A 17,418-nucleotide genomic window follows, 5' to 3' on the forward strand; every position below is an offset into this window, starting at 1 on the left:
CTTTAGTGGGCCATGGTTGTGGCGATGACCCACCTTGGTAAAATAGTGATACGGGCGATGTTTGGGCCACTATAGGCGAGTAATCATAAGGTGTCCCAAATCTCGGGTACGTCGGTTGCCCCGAGTATCAACACTGGCCTCGAGTGTTGCATGGGCATCTGTATCAACGTCGAGTGTTGCATCGGCATCTAGCCCAACATCTGGGTTGGTATCTGACCCAACATTTGGGTCGGCAGGGGGTTGAAGTATACATGGGACGTCAGTGTAGGGAAATATGTACTTGCAGGAATAAAAGAATCGACCACTTTCAGCAGTGGTGCGTAGTGCGATGGTGCTTGTGTAAAAAACATAGGGTTAGTGTAATGAACCAGAATAAGTGGAATGAATTGACCCGTATATTACATAAACACAGGCGGTGCCTCTTCTGTCAAGATCGATGACGGTCCCGTCATGTGACCACGTCCCCTCCTATGCTACTATTGTGGTGGTCATCATTGCCTGTTACGCTGAATTTGCCTTCTCCACCTTTCCGACGATAGTAGATACGACTTACCGATGAGTCTAAACCACGGTAGTTACTCAACATCTGCCACCATGCCCACTGAGAAAAATGGTTCGCGGATGGGTAAGGATTGCATCCTACGCTCCTAAGCCTCGATGTGCTCCCCGTGCCATTGTACCTAATCGCCGTCGTTTTTTCCTCGTATGTCCACCTTGTGCAGCCCCTTCAGGTCTCGTGGTGGCTACAGAATTCGTTGCCTCCACCCGATCTGTCACAAAACTCGGTCTGATTCATGTATTTCCACCGTCGCATATACTACCAACGGCACCTTGGCGTCCCACATCTCTCGATTTTCCAACACTTTCAACGAGATGCAAGAAATGGTATCGATGTCGATGTACGACATCCATTCAAACTGAAAAGAAAAATTGTAAATATCGTTAAGTATGATTTTTTACGAATCATTAGGTAATTAATATAGTTTTGAAAGAATAAGTACTAACCTCGGCTTTCGAGTGTTGGTCTAACAACAGTCTAAAATCTTCTAGCTCCTCGAGCAGTCCCACGTAACTCAGCCCATGGTTCCTATGTACAAGCGATATGTTAGTTGAAATGTATAATAAATAAAAAAATTATTGTACAAACTACGTATTTATTATTAAATAATGTTTACCTCATCACCAACAGGAACATGTATGAGTCAGTCGCTCTGGGACATAAAAACGGTAGTCGCCACCAAGCCCACAACTACAGTAGGAGTAGACAACCACCAATAGACAACTTATTCGGTACTATGGCCTAACATATCTCCCTGTACAACGTGGACAAGATGGTCGATCCCCAACTTAGGTTTCCGCATACGTGCAACAAATTTTGAGATTTTTCGGGCATTAAAATGTCCCCGATTAACCTCATAATGAATGCTTGGGCGTATTGTTTTATGACCTCCTCTGTTCAGTTTTCAGGGAGCTTGTCAAAATTATTCTCCAACCAATTGATCGATATTCGACCACCTTCAAAGTTGTCCGAAACCTTCCCCAACAGTGCTTGACAGAGGTCCAGTTTACCCGGAACGACCGTTGATCGCATGATAATTGACCCATCCACTGGCAGACTAAGTTGTAGCGCTACGTCCTCGAGTGTGATTGTACACTTGCTGTATAGAAGGTGGAAAGTTAGTGTTTCAGGCCTCCATCTTTCCACCAACACGCTGATTAGTGTAAGATTAAGTTTGCGGCCCCCGATCATGTGAGACGCATGCAAGAATCCAACCTGTTGCAAGTGACCACTAATTTTAGGGATAACAGGCTTTCTCATATTATAAATGAAGCCCTCTAGAACATGATCATCCTCCTATTTACATAATTAAAAAATTCAAATTAAAAAATTAATTAAATTTAACATAATTTAAAATAACGAAATTTAAAATTTTGTCTCACCATTATTGCTTGGGCAGCAGAAATATGTTTGTCGTCGAAGCGGATTAGAGAGGCGACTATTTGTGAGAAGTCGATTTGAAACTAGATAATTAAAAATAATAATATTTTAAATTAAAATATAAAAAAATTTAAAACGAGAGAGTTGAGAAAGTTTGAGGGAGTTTGAGAGAGTTGAGAGAAGGATGTGAATGAAAAAAAATTTTGGAGGGTATTTATAGGGTAAAAAAAATTTTACCATTGGGGGTTTAAATTTTTTTACCATTGGCGTGGCAGCGTTCAAAAAGCCCTTGCTTTTTACTGTTGAGGAAAAGCGCGTATAGTTGGCCGCGCTTTTCCTAAAGTGCGTCCAACTAGGAAACCTTTCCTGCCACCTGACCAGAAAGTGCACCTAGCTGGATGCGCTTTCCTTTTCTTTCTCCTAAAATTGGCTTATTTCCCTATATAAAAAAACGGCCCAAAGACCTAATTTAAAAAAAAAATCGACATATTTACCCAATTTTGCCCCATAATATTATTTTTCTTTTTTTAGTATTTTTTTTAATCTTTTCTTCTTCTTTTTTTTCATTTTTCATTTGCCCTTTTCCATTTTTCTTACTTTTCCTTCTTTCTTTCTAGCAAACCTTTAATTAAAATATTTAAAACATTAATGACACAATGACAAAAAAACGAATTCAAATAGTTTAGTAATTAAATTAAAAAATTATAGTGTAAGGACCAAAACAAAAACACGAGAAAAATTTAGTGACTTTTAACAGGGTTCTTGAAGTTCCTGTAATTGGTTCTTGTTTTATCTAATTTGTTAATTGTTGTATTGGTGTTTGATATAATTTGTTAATTGTTGTATTGGTGTTTGATATACTTTCAAGATCATTTTCTGTCTGTTGTTAACTTCAATGCAAGATGTAACATGCAATTTTGAGAAATAAACTTACTATTGTTATGATCAAACATGTATATAAAATAAAATAAATATATATATACAAATACATTTTGTTTAGATATGTGTATAATTGAATTTTATTTCTCTATTTTTATAATTTTACTATGTTTTACAAAGTTGTAGTAATGTTGTATATATTTTTAATTAAAAGAAAACTATATCTAGAAAAAATCTAGAAAGTCATTTAAATAAAGTTGGATATCTATTTATCTAGGTTTATTTTAGACTTGAATTCTTTAAATAATGTTTTTGAATTTTTATTTCCTTTTATTTATAATTTTATAATATTTTACAAGTTGTAATAGATTTTTGTATACATTTTTATAATTTAAAAGTTACATCTAAAATAGATCTAGCGAAATAAATGTCCAAATTTATTTTGAATTGCACATTAAGATAATAACGCTCAACTCTGCAATCCTTAACAGCCATTTAAATACAATAAATGTCAACAACTTCTAATTGGTGAATTTCTAATTTTCAAAAAGTGTAATTTTTTTATTGCCTAAATCAATTTTGATTTTATTCAAAATATAATGAAATGTATTAAAGTGAATACGGAAAGATGAGAGGGGAACACCAAAATTGTACAAATCAAGCTGAAGTCCATGTTTGGTTTAATTGTGATTTGGAAAGCAGAGAATGTAGCATTTCATTATTTTGAGTAACTGTAAATAAGTATAAATCAGTTAAACTAATACTAGAAAAGTATTAAGAAAGGATCCATCTCAATCATGTCACACCAAATCCACCCGAACGAAATTCACCAACCTCTACACTACATTATCTCTATAACATTCCAATGGAATATTAAAAATAAACTGGTGAATCCCACATTGTTTCTTAAACAAAATTTGAGTCCTACCAAATACAGGCTCCTTGCTTTAGAAATTAAAAATAAAAAGAATGATGGGCTGAGTGGCCATATTACATATGGTATGAAGATTTAATGCATAGCTCCCTGTTTCTAAGAATCCTTTGCTCCACTTTACCAGAGCAAAAGAACAGTAGGAAAAGAAGAGAGGTGGCAAAATATTATTGGTCCATGTTGTCAGAGTTCAACAAAACAATGACAATGGCGGTTCACCATCTCTCCCTTGATCTTGGCCTGCCATATTAAAAAAACATAATTTCATCAGCCTGATTTCTATGAGCAGATGTGCAAAAGAGCATCACAAATGCCATCACAGAACTGCAAAATGCCAGTATTTAGTTAGACAACTCAAAAGATAACATACAAAATCATGACGCAGGACTGAATGAAAGCAACTGTAAATACTTCATCTCATTAAGATGCATCAGTTTTTAGACAGGGACAAAAGAAAAATGTGTCTTTCAAACCTTATGAAATAAATTTGCTAGTCTTCTATTTCATCAAAAAAAAAAAAAAACAGCTTCACATCTGCATGAAAAAGGACCTTAGAATACCACACACTCTTAAACTTAAATTCTCCTGAATATATATGTGTTTCTGTGTGTATGTATATATATAACAGGAGGGGCAGGAAAAAAAGAAAGAAACAAAAACAAGGAAACTCGGATAAGGAGGCCAAGTTTTCCATGAAGACTGGATAAAGAAAGAGCAGGAAAGGGAGGAGAGATTAAACTGCTAAGATTTATACCCTTACCTGTCCATATCTCTGTTTCCTACAAATCCTCTATCCCTGCCAGCTTGAAATCCTCTTCGGTCATCACCTGGCCTTGTCCATGCATCAGCAGTACCACGAGATCTGGGCCTATCCATGAACTCCACACTTCTAGAGCCATCAATGGATCCAGATTGAGAAGGAGGTCTATCCGTGAAGCTGCCAGTCCTTCCAGCTCCAGAACCAGGCCTTTCAACAACTTTCTGCCCAAATCTAGCTTTGTTTTCCAAATCTAAGATCAGCATCTCTAATTCCCTTTCCTTGTGAAGAAGCCTTTCATGTAAAGAGTGTTGGTCCCCAGATTCCGAATTTGGGGTCAAATCTTTCTCAAGCTCCTTCTTTAAATTATCTATTTCTTCTTTCAATATCTTTTCCTCTTCTGTTTCTGGCCTGAAACATTTTACTAATTAGAAATGTACATAATGGTCTGGGCAATATATTCAACAGTTGCTTGCAAACAAGAGGAACAAAATGGAATTGACCCACAATGACAAGCAAGCCCATATATGAAATGAGGCATCTGAAACCATCTAAATGACAGCCTTGGACAGGAAATCACAATCAATCACATCGATACAAGAAAGCATTCTGTTACCATAGAAAAATGGAAAATCACAAGGGAAATTGATAAAGAAGCAGCAGCTTACAACCATTTGCATTAATAAACTGGAAGAAGAATGAAAGATGAAACATCATTAAGGTAACTCAAAGAGGAAATAAAACCGAGTAAAACACTTGAAATATCACATAATGATTTAAAAACAAGCACATAAAAGCATTATGGACAAAAAAAAAAAAAAAAGAATTTGAACTAAAACAATGCAATTCAAGAACCATAAAGAAGAGTAGAAGCCTACCAGCATCCGAGCAAAAAAGCTTTGATGTTAGAAAGTGTAGTAATATCATCATGCTATATAAACTTGGACCAAAAAAGAACAAATTTAAAGGTAATAACTCTCTGCTATGTGAACTACCAGTGCATATGCTACTTTGTGCTCCACATTAATCTCAGAGCAATTTCAGTATTTCAGTACATAAACAACTTCTGAACAGTACTAAGGATAATAAAACTTTGTTGACTTCCTGCACCAGAAGGCAACAAGTGGCAATGATAACAAACCAACAGCAACACTGAATTTTAGCACTTTCAATTTAGTACATGGATGTAAATTTAGGAATATGCATAGAACTAAAGCTTAGCTGTCAAGAAAAAAGAAAATAGAAAGAAGAACCCCCTGGGCCAAAAACGGAAAGAAAAACATATTTCACTCCCCTAACCCCCAAAAAAGAAAAAAAAAAGCTTCTTATTCAACAAGCCCCAACGCTTATGGTAATATAACCAAGAAAATAATTTAAGTCACAATTCGGCTAGTTGTGTATTCATCAATGAACAATTTTTAGCATACAACAATACATCTGAATTTAATGCATGAAAACGCTAAAAGCTTGATCTAGAAGCCAAACATCTGTTCGGAACTCATAATTGAAATTTAGTCTCTAAGATGGAGCCCTATGCTCCAACATCAAGTACTCAGCTATTCTATGAACTTCAAAAAAATGATCCAGTCAATCAAAAAAAAAAAAAATTGTTTGGTTAATTCTGTTGTTTGCCACTAAACCACCTTTCTCACATACTGAACAGATCAGTTATGTTCTGTATGATAAAGATAGAACTCATCTGCCCCCCGCCCCAGAAACAAAGGAAAAAAAACCACAGACCCTAAAACATCTGAATACATGCATTGCACAAACTACTGGAAGGAAGCAGTCAGAGGAATGTTATGATATTGGAAAAATTCACATGCCACATTTAGTTCAAGAAAACAATCTTAACATGAACGCAATTATTCAGAGGTTCAAGAAAAAATAGAGCAACCACCAAAACAATCAAATATAATTCATCATATGATATTTTAACTGTCGTACGTCAACTTAAATGTGTTAGCAATAAAGGACTGCTTACTGACAACATAATATACCCACTGATTATTGAGTATAAAACAATCAGTAATGACGGCAATGTGCTAACTGCCAAGGCAATTTATTGAAGCAAATACGCTAAGCACTTTGAAACCATCATTAACAACAACATTAGAGAAAACAGATCAACATCAATCCAGGAAAAGTCCAACTATGGCCATTTTGCAATAAATTATGAACAAAATAATTAAAGAAATGAAATGGAACCTGTCTATCCTGCGACGGTCTAATTCAAGATCAATCTTCCGCCAGTCCTGACCTCGCCCTTCCAGCAAAACTTCTCTAGGCTTAGCATCACCAAACGGATTGACCTTAGGCCTCGGCTTGACCACATTTTCAATCGCTTGCTGCAGGGGACCTTCGGACCTGCTAGATTGTCCACTCGATGGCCTGCTGGAGTGGGCGCTGGTAGGCCTACTAGTTTCCTTCTTTGCTTCAATTTCAGAGTCCAGCTTCTTCCAATCCAATCCTTTCTCCGCTAGCACCTCTTCCCTGGGCCTCGCTGCCCCAAAAGGATTCGACTTATTTGTCTTAACCACAAGCTCATTCACATCCCCTCGCAGTGGATCCAAAACTAATCTAGGCCTTTCCTCTCTGATTCCACCTCCACCCCCACCTCGGGACCATCTATCAGGCTCTGGTCCCGAGTCACGGAAACCTGAACCAAACGTCGAAGATCGAGATGGAATTGACCGTTTTAGAGCCGTCCAATTATCAGCCTCATCGGCCTTAGAGAATCCACCACCTCCTCCAGTTCCAAGCCCACCGTATCGATTTTGCCTGCCCGAATCCAGTGAAGGACTTGCTTTTTTTGCAATTGCCCAATTGTCCACCTCATCGGCACGCGACGGTTGATCGTAATCAGAAACCCTAGAAGGCGGACCCCGCCGTTCTTCATTAAACCCCCCCTGCTGCCTCCTTCCGAAGCCCCACGATCCATCGCTGTCTTCACGGTCACGCATAACCCGACCCGCAGGTGGACCCGACCTCCCGTAGGACGAAAACCCACCTCCGAGCTGGCCAAACTGCAATTCCTCGGTGGAACGTTCTTTGGGTCGGGTAGGGAGGAGCATCATCTCTTCGGGTGTCAGCTTATTGTTTTCCGTTACCCTAGCACTGCCAAGTCCACCCCCGCCGGATGACGAGTAAGTCCCCATGTTAAACTCCGAGAGAGTCATTTTCTTCTTCTTGGGTTTCGCGCTGACGGCTTCTTTTAGGCTAGGGAAACTCTGAGATTCAGCCGTGGGCGCACCAGCTGCCGCAGTGGCTGCGGCTTCGGCAGCTGCTCGTTCCTCCGCTTCTTCTCGCTCGGCCTCGGCGGCCCACGCGCCGATGCCACCCCAGGGTTTCGACATTTTCGAAAAAGATTATATTATTTCCCTTTCTGTTTGTGATATTTTTGTTTTCTATGAGATCTGGGAAAAAGTAAAGAAAAAAAATGGGACAGAGATCTAAAAGAGAGGGAAAATGAAATAATTAAGCTGGGGCTCCGTTAATGAATCCGGAGCTCCGACTGTACACTAAGAAATTTAGAGCGGGTGCAGTTATTTATTTATATTTGTGTCGTTAGTCGTTACGCTTTATTCATATTATTATTTCCATCTTTTATGTAAGAAAAAAATATCCCACAACCCAATGCGTTTCTAGAAGCTAGAGGGACGCGCAAGAAGGGAAGTGAAATGCACGGTCCAATAAGAGATTACAGGTGAAGAATTATTGGGAAATGGAAATAATTATTAGGTGTACCTATATCTAAGATTCAGGTATTTGACTTCTGTATTTTGGACGGTGGGATGGTGTTGAGAATCTTGTCTTTTCTCTGATTTCTTACTTCTTCTTTTTACTTAAATTTTACTCAAAACTTTGGGGAGAAAAGAGTAAGGTAAATTAATTCTTTATTTGGATATAAATTAACGGTTTAATTCAAGATTTAATCTATCTTATTTTCTCACTTTATTATCTAATTTTTATTCATTTTAATACTTAAATCATTTTTAAATGATGTAGTCAACCAATGAATATGTGCCATGCACCATTTTTAATTAAATATATATAATTTTTTAAAATTAAAAATGTAAAAATATAGAAAAATATATAAAATGTAAATAATGTAAATATTCTTTTATGAATGTTTAATTATTTAATTAATTATTGTTGGCCTGATCGTTAAATCGGTCAAAGTGGTTGAATCAAGTATCAATGGTTTGACCTGTTCAACCACCTATCTAAATATTAAAACATTAAATATAACACTTTGAGATTATATCAAAACATCACTTAAAATTTTATATAATTTTTTAAATTTTCAAGCAACAATTTTAAAGTGTCACATCATTAAATTTTATAATTTTCAAGTTTAATAAACGGACCAATTGTCAAGTCCAAATACCAACGTAAAACAAAAAATAATAAGTACCAAAGCAAACCTAATTTTCAAGTTTAGAAGTAAAAAATTATATTATGTAAAATAATATATATTATGGGCCATTTTACCAAAAAAAGCCCTTTTTTTTCAAAATTTATCGAAATGGGCCACATTTTTAATTATTTACCGGAATGGGCCATTTCATGAAATCGCCGCCACGTCGTCATGATGTCGTGGTACGCGCCAGAATCGCATCCACGTCAGTATGATTTGTCGACGTGGACACAAATAGCGCCTCTAGGACGCGATTTGTCGACGTGGCATGAATATTTATGTTTTTAGCTTGGAAAACTTTGAAAGGCCATAACTTTTCGCTCGGTTGTCCGATTGAGACAATTTTTTGATTTGAATAACTTTTCAAGATATACGTACGACAAACCGCTTAGAGATGAATAGGGACTAATTTGTAAAGTATAATTTGTTAGTTACAGTATAGGGACTAAAGTGTAATTATTTCAAAATTAGCATGAAATTTTTATTTAAGAATATTTGAATGTTATGGAAGGATGAATTTGAATTTGAATTGAAAACGAAGCTTAGATTTGAAAATATGACTATTTAGGTTTTAGGGACTAAATTAAATAAAATGGAAAATTTTAGGGAACTTCTCAAAAGTGGAATGAGCTGACTTATACCTATAACAGGATGATATAAGACAATTCTGTAAAAAAAGATCCGGTGTTTACTTCAAATAAGTAAGGAAAATAATTATTTAAATGTTTCAAAATTCAATTTTAAACCGAAAAAATCAAAATTTAGGGGCAAAAAAGGATCTTTTTCGACGAAAACTACGGCAAACCGCCTTCGGTGCCAGCGCGTAGATCTCGAAAAGTTATTCGAAATAAAAAAAATCGTCTCAATTGGACAACCGAGCGAAAAGTTATGGCCTTTCAAAGTTTTCCAAGCTTAAAAACATAAAATGTTCATCCACGTCAGCAAATCGCGTCCTCGTAGGCACGATTTGTGTCCACGTAAGCAAATCGCTCTGACGTGGACGCGATGTCCTGGCGCGTACCCTGACATCGCGCTGACGTAGACGCGATTTCGCAGAAAATGGCTCATTCCGGTAAATAATAAAAAAATCGGCCCATTTCGATAAATTTAAAAAAAAAAGGGTTTTTTTTGGTCATTTGCCCTATATTATGTTCCCTTAAGGAAAAATATATATAACAGTATACTTATATTGATTTATTATATATTAATAGTTTTTAGGGTATATATTAATATCTTTTATTACATTTCCCTATCTACTATTGCATAGGTTAATTTTATTTATTTATTTTATATAATGCAATTTTTTGGAAAAACATAATGGGAGTTTTAATTTAGTTTAATATCTATGATAATTTTACTTTTTATTAATATATCACATAAAATATATAGTCAATGGTAAAGTTAGGGTATGCAGGGCACAGTTCTTCTAAAATGAATCTTTTATTTACACCCTTTTATAAATTATAAAATTTTAAATTAGTAATAGTAAAATTATATTTTAACCCTCTCAAAATTATAAAATTTGATTTAATTCTTTAAAATGTATAAAGAAATAAACTATTAAAATGATGAAATTATATTTTACTATTGTAAAAGTATACAATTTAATTCCGCTTAAAAAAATCTTCACCCTGTATATATTACAAGGTTTTAGACTTTCAATTAATGTGGATAACCTACTTTTTTGCCATGTGAATGCCTGAAATTTAAGTATAAAATTTATTTTTATCCATTTAAAAACCAAATTTTACCACTTATCCCTCATGTAAAAAATTTGATGAAATATATTTTAAAAATTTCCATTAAACGAAGTTAAGTGATTTAGCTTTCAAAAAATATATAGATGATTTGTCTAATTTAATAGAAATTTGATATTTAAATTTTATTTTGGTTTTCAATTATACCTATTTTTATATATTTTTCATTTAAGTTCTTTTAAACATTTATTGTTGAAAGTTATTAATATTTGCATTCTATTTAGATTCTGGTTTTTTATTTTATTTTGATTGGATAAATAAAATTATATATTTAAAAGTATTAAAATATTAATTTTATTCAATTAAATGAAAACCAAATGTATTAATAATATTAAATATAAAATTTCAATTAAAACTTAATTAATGAACATATTTAAAATATTTATTTAATTTGAAAACCAAATAAATTAAAAATATGAAAATATTTTATTCAATTAAAATTATATATTTAAAATATTTTTGAACAAAATGTCAATAATTTTCTATTAAATTGTGTTATGTATTGTTTTTAATTAATAAAAATTATCAAGTTTTTATGTAATTATTATTGTTTTGAAATGAAATTTGTATCACATATACAGGAGAGAACATTATTGTGATATCCTACTAAGATCATATAATGAAAATTCTCTCTGTAAAATAATTCAATAATTACTTAAGCCATCAATCGAAAACAACATCCAATTAAACACCAAATTTAATATAAGTACTCAATTAAGTTCTTAAAAAATTAATTTTCATGTAAACACTTGATGTATGTCAACTTTGTCACGTGGCAAGCTAAGTTTATGCCACATGGTAATTTCATTAAAATTTGTTTAAAAAATATACAAAAACATAAATAAAAAAATCTTTAAAAAATCCCAAATACTTTCTTCTTCATCTAATACCTCATTCAACTCAGTCTTTAGTTGTTGTTCCAAGTCTAATAGGAATTTAGAAGTCAACTTCTCAAGAACTTTCTGGAACCCAATTTTTTGCACCTCGAGTGCACGTATTGATTAGAAATATTCATAATATCAACCTACACTTTAGGTTTCCATAATAACCAAATATCACCTAAAAATCCCCTTGTCTCAACTCAAAAGGAAAAATCATAACTAGTCTTCCAAATGATTTCATTTGCTTTAGAACCATTGATCCAAGTCTCTAGTAGAGCCAGAAAAGTCAACTTGTGTTTCATAACAAACATTTTTTGAACCTTACTAAACTTGGAACTTGCTGCTCCTTGGTGATTCCAAAACACAATCTTCAACATTAAAGAAAAGGATAGGTATCAAAGTCACCACATTCACTAGTTCCATCGAAAGCTAACTATCCTTGTCATTTTTCACCAAGGTCATATTTTCTTCAATTGTAGTAGTTATTTTTCCAACAACATAATTTGTCTAATGTTCTCCTTCATAATATCTTTGACACCTGCCCAAGCTTGTTGGTTTTGTTTATCGAGCTGTTGGGTAATAGATTCCACCTATTCAGCAAGTAGAGGCTTAGATGGGCTAATGTGCTCTACTTGTTTTCTTTTAACCCGTCCTTGGCTATCTATTTCATGCTAATGTTCTTATTTTTATTTTGATAAGCCATAGTTTTCCTTGCAACCTATTCAAGTTGATTCAACACCATCTTCTTAATCCCCTCCACAACCGCTACAACTTGATGATTGGGCTTAGGTAGGGTAGTATGTTGTTTAATGACTATATGCACCCCTAAGCCTACTTTATATGGCCCATCCCCATTTATTTTAAGGGCCCCATATCGATTGCTTCCTAAAGCCTCATAGATAAAATTTCATGTAATTCAGTAAACATAATAGAAATTCAATTCCATCATTATTAGATCGATTCGTAGGATTCGATAAAGAATGAGAAAAGAATGGGATTTTTTTGAGAAATGGGAAATTCAAAATGCTCGCGGATGAAAAAGGGTAAATGTCTACAATACCTGGGTTGAATCAAATACAATTTGAAGGATTTTGTGGGTTCATGGATCGGGGCTTAATAGAAGAACTTTGTAAGTTTTCAAAAATTAAATATATAGAGCAAGAAATTGAATTTCAATTATTTATGGAAACATATCAATCGGTGGAATCGTTGATAAAAGAAAGGGTTGCTGTGTATGAATCACTCACATATTCTTCTGAATTATATGTATCCGCAGAATTAATTTGGAAAACCAGTAAGGATATGCAAGAACAATCAATTTTTATTGGAAACATTCCTTTAATGAACTCCCTCAAAACTTCTAAAGTAAATGGAATGTTGGAAATTTTGGTTTGAAAATAACGGAATAGTAAACAGCGGAATTTTAAAAATTTTCTTTCAAAATTGACCAAATGTGATGTTTATAGCAATAAACCTATTTTCATGGATCGTACATGTGTTGTATACAAGGCAGACTAAATTGTTCTCAACTTTCAACCATACAATCTTCTCTACTATCCTTGACCTCAATTTGCTAAAGTGTGGGCTTTATATGCAAATCAATGAAAACTTTTAGTGTGAAACTTAAGAGCTAGAAATCGAAAGGCGAATTCTTGTCAAAAGATAGAATTATTTGAAAAATAATAATATTTCTATATTTTGACAGAATATCAACGTATGAGAGACGTGTTATGACCTAGCTCTCAGTATCTATTTATAGAAATAATAAAAAGAGTTTCAATCAAACAAGTATTAATTAGATAATAATATTTAAATAGGAAAACACGACTCCTATTGGAGTACTCTATAGGGTTGGTAGCAACCCTCTCAGAGCGCCCTCTTTACTTATTGTAGTATTGTATTCAATTTTCACAACTTTCTCAAGCACTTCCGTGATAGCCCTCATCAAGCTTTTAATGTAATATCAGTATGGCAAACTCGATAAACAAATCCAAGCAATAATATTCAAATGTTGCGGTTCCTTTATAAAAAAAATCACGACTCCAAGGTTGAACTACCAAATAATGGCCATAAACCATCTTTAATCCTCCAAACAACATCTTATTTTAATTTCTTTTTCTAGAAAGTTTTGCTAGGGAATAGTCATTACCAAGATAAAAAAAAAGAGTTGAAACTCGCGAAATAAAACTCTAAAGACTCTTGATTCAATTAGCAAAGGCTTTGCAGCCAATGGCACGCCCAAGGAGTCATACACTCTCTTAGAAAAACAAATCTCAAGATAGGGCATATCCTTAGAGATAAGGACGTCATCCTCATGAAGGGAGATCTCATCATCATCACTCTGTTGGAAAAATCGTTTAAGAAAAAAAATCACTTTAGGTATAATGGAAGTTTACAATTTTTCTAAAACAAAGTTATTATGTTATTTAGAGTAATAAACCTATTAACTGAAATAGTACCTGAGCTTTATACAAGGCAGTTAAGTCGACCCCGACTTTCAACAAAACAACATGCTCCTCTATCCTTGAACCACGAATTGCCTCGAGTGTATGCTTAAACAACACAAACCAAACCACAAAATGAAAACTTTTAATTAACTTTTAGTAGGAAAGTTACTTTCTCTCTATATCCGGTAACGACACGTTTTTCCCCAAAAAATAGAATTTATTATCTATTAAGTTTTCTATAATGTTTAACCGATTATTCCTCTTTATAGAGAAAAAGTATAAGAGTTTTGTTTGAATAATGTCTAATTAAATAATAACATTTTTAACAAAAAATATAGTATTATAGTAGAACTATAGTATAAGGGGTGATGACACCCCTAATAGAACATTAGGGTTTGTTGCCCCTTACATGGTATAAGGCCAAGTTGGGACTTTCTTATATTAGGTCCAATTATATAAGTTTCTTAAACTTTAATCCAACGGTATTATTTATCTAACCTAATATTTATTTTCTATTATCCAAAATATTATTTATTTAATTTAAATAATTTAATTTAAATAATTTTTCAATTAAACTATTTTTCCAAGACAATTCTAATTACATTAAAGTCATTGCAACTTTACCGTATTAGAATCTATAAGAAAATATATTTAATTGTCTTATTCAACAAATCCATAATAACTAATTAATTTAATTCCAATTTCAAAATTCATTTATTTAATTATAATTAATCAAATAATAGTTTGAAAACATTAAATTAATTTCTAAGTCATTTTGTACTTAGTGAGAAAATGCATTCACTACGGATAATGATACATGCGATCTATTTCTATTACTTCATTGTTTTCATTTATTTTATATTATTTGGTTCTAATGCAATATGTTTCTAGTTATCTCAAGCTAGCAAATGGACCAATTGAACATATATAATTAGGGCCCAAATAATATATAATTAAGTTCCAACTTTTCGCCTATTAATTACAACATTATTTAGTTATGAAGCCATTCCATTAACGTATCATGACTGAGATCTCCCTTGTTATATACCATTACAAAAGCCACTCATTGATTGCTCATCCAATGACCTCATTATAAGTGTGCTACCCTCATAGGATATTCTTAATCTCTTTTGTATAAATTCATGCTTCCTCTATCATCATATTTTATCTCTCTATAAGCATTACATTTTCCTTCATGAAAAGTCAATTACTAATAAATAATAACGAAATCATTTATCACTAAGACAAATTACTCATGACCATATTGCTTTTCATCTATCATGTAAAGCCAATGAAAGGATACCATTTACCCCATATTTGAGCTATTAATTCAACTATTGTGAAATGGTGCTACATATTGCAAAAGTGGTCTACCCAATGCACCAACTTTCGGTTCCTTATCTATTTGAACTTAGGCTTTCATTTACATCAAAGTATATGAGTCACACATACATAGTTCACCATCCACTCATGATTAAGTTATTCCACACTATGGACGTCATAAATGAATGGATCCATAAACAAATCTAGGATCTAATCTACTTGGATCATGTCCAATGTACTACCAGTCCAGTCAGTCACATATATGTATCTATATTCTAGGAGTCATCTGCTTTGATACCCTAGACAATGTCTCTCCTCAATTGGATTTGATAGACGTCATATTCTTCTCTCAATCGATTTGCTCAATTGCGATTAGACTAAAGATGTGTTTAGATTATCTACTAATATAAGTTGTCTTTTTGTATTACGATCCGACCACGAATATAAGTCAATATTAGTTAAACAATAGGTAATAAATGAGCCAATATTTATTTTCATTTTTTCTTTGCATACAAAAATCATTGAAGACAGTATACGAATATATTAATGAACTGATGTATATTTTATTAAACCAATTTATTTGAAAATTAAAAGTATATATAGATGAAAATACCACAATAAGGATACTAGATCCCAATAGTCTCCCACTTGCCCTAGTTAAGTAGATGGGTCATATTTCGCATTCCTTCTTAGATTTAGTCTTTAGTTTTTTCCTCTTCTTAGGCTTTAGGTTTATTTCAATTTTTGTTATTTTCTTTTGTGGAAGAAATTAGATTTGTGTATTTGATCAAACTTTATGAGGATTCTGCATTACATTCAATACAAATTAGGCTTCTCCTAAAATGTATACTATTGAATTATTATTCCTTTCTACTCTTTCTATCAAGTTTATATTGTTTATGAGATCCATGAGGAACTAATCCTCCTATGGGGGATTAGCGAGTGGTATGAGTAATTAACTATTTTGTAAGGTTCTCTTAACGGATCAGTTGTTCAGGAATGGAAGAACCTAAACCCTAGGTCTGACAACCCTAGAAAGTCATTAAGGTGGGAATTAACCCAAATTTGGTATAGGCTATATGTGAACATCTTAACCCTAAACCGGTCTGGACTATGAGGCCGAGAGATAAGTAGTTCTTGCCGACTCATTTTTTTAGTGGAAGATCAAAAGATCCTGCTAAGATATCAACTAGTTGATTGAACAAGAAAACCTAAAGCAACAATTAGTTATAATTACTAAAGCAAGCTAATCACCCATATTCAAATTTGATACATTTTATTATTTGATTTCTCGTGATTTATTTATTTCTTTTCTTTCTTTTATTATTATTAGTAAAGATCACAAAAACCTTTCTTTTTATTTCATCGTAATATAATTAATCTAAAGTACTAATTAGATCTATATATGCTTAGGTTAGAATTAATTTAGTGTTTGCCTCTCTTGGCTACGATTCTAGGAGTACTAATCTATTTCGTTGTAACTATAATACAACCTTACCCATATACTTGAGGATACCACCTTTTCATATACTTGTAGATACATTTGGTGACGGCAAATGACTATAATGTAAAGAATGAAACTCTAGTGAAGTAATCGCTAGAGTCAAGTTAAAGAACAAGGAACGATGAGATGATTAATAAAATTTCTGAGATGCATTGTATAAATGCGATTCAGGTAAATAGGGCTTGACTCACTACGTTCTCAAGAACTTACCTTTGTGTATTATGTTACAGGTAAGCTTAATTGAGCCTACGTTAAGAGGGACAACGCCAAGGCTACGCCGATATAGTGGCGAGATGGGCCATTATGCATACAAAGCGAGCAAGGTTGGCATGATAGAGACTGATGGTAATAAAGCAAACAAGCTATGGGGTTCGTCATAAACCCTTGCATTGAATATAGAACATGATAGTAACACATTTGCAACTAGAAATGTCAACTAGAGGCAAAGTAGGTAGAACCTTGTAATTAAGTGATGTTATTTAATCCATAAAAATGTTTGTAATTATCCACAGTACCTTACGCTGTAAATCAGTTGATAAAGTGTTGTAATTATGATGGAAAGTTAAAACTATATATGTGT

At 33.4% G+C, this 17,418-nt stretch overlaps 1 protein-coding gene across 1 annotated transcript; it reads right to left on the bottom strand.

Moving 5' to 3' along the window:
- Positions 1-3,590: 3,590 nt before the first annotated feature.
- Positions 3,591-8,045, bottom strand: LOC105785826 (eukaryotic translation initiation factor 4B2). The gene is made up of 3 exons (XM_012611989.2): positions 6,715-8,045; positions 4,510-4,917; positions 3,591-3,989 (listed from the first exon to the last, which is right to left on the bottom strand). Exons 1-3 carry the CDS (start codon positions 7,860-7,862, stop codon positions 3,965-3,967), a joined length of 1,581 nt encoding a protein of 526 aa, XP_012467443.1. The 5' UTR covers positions 7,863-8,045; the 3' UTR covers positions 3,591-3,964.
- Between the last annotated feature and the right edge of the window lie 9,373 nt (positions 8,046-17,418).

This window comes from Gossypium raimondii, chromosome 1, assembly GCF_025698545.1.
Source record: "Gossypium raimondii isolate GPD5lz chromosome 1, ASM2569854v1, whole genome shotgun sequence".
NCBI lineage: Eukaryota > Viridiplantae > Streptophyta > Magnoliopsida > Malvales > Malvaceae > Gossypium > Gossypium raimondii.

Coding starts and splice junctions, on each gene's coding strand:
- LOC105785826 (XM_012611989.2), bottom strand. CDS start 7,862: ATGTCGAAACCCTGGGGTGGCATCGGCGCGTGGGCCGCCGAGGCCGAG. Junction 4,918..6,714: donor GACCGTCGCAGGATAGACAG/GTTCCATTTCAT, acceptor AAAATGTTTCAG/GCCAGAAACAGAAGAGGAAA. Junction 3,990..4,509: donor GGAAACAGAGATATGGACAG/GTAAGGGTATAA, acceptor TTAATATGGCAG/GCCAAGATCAAGGGAGAGAT.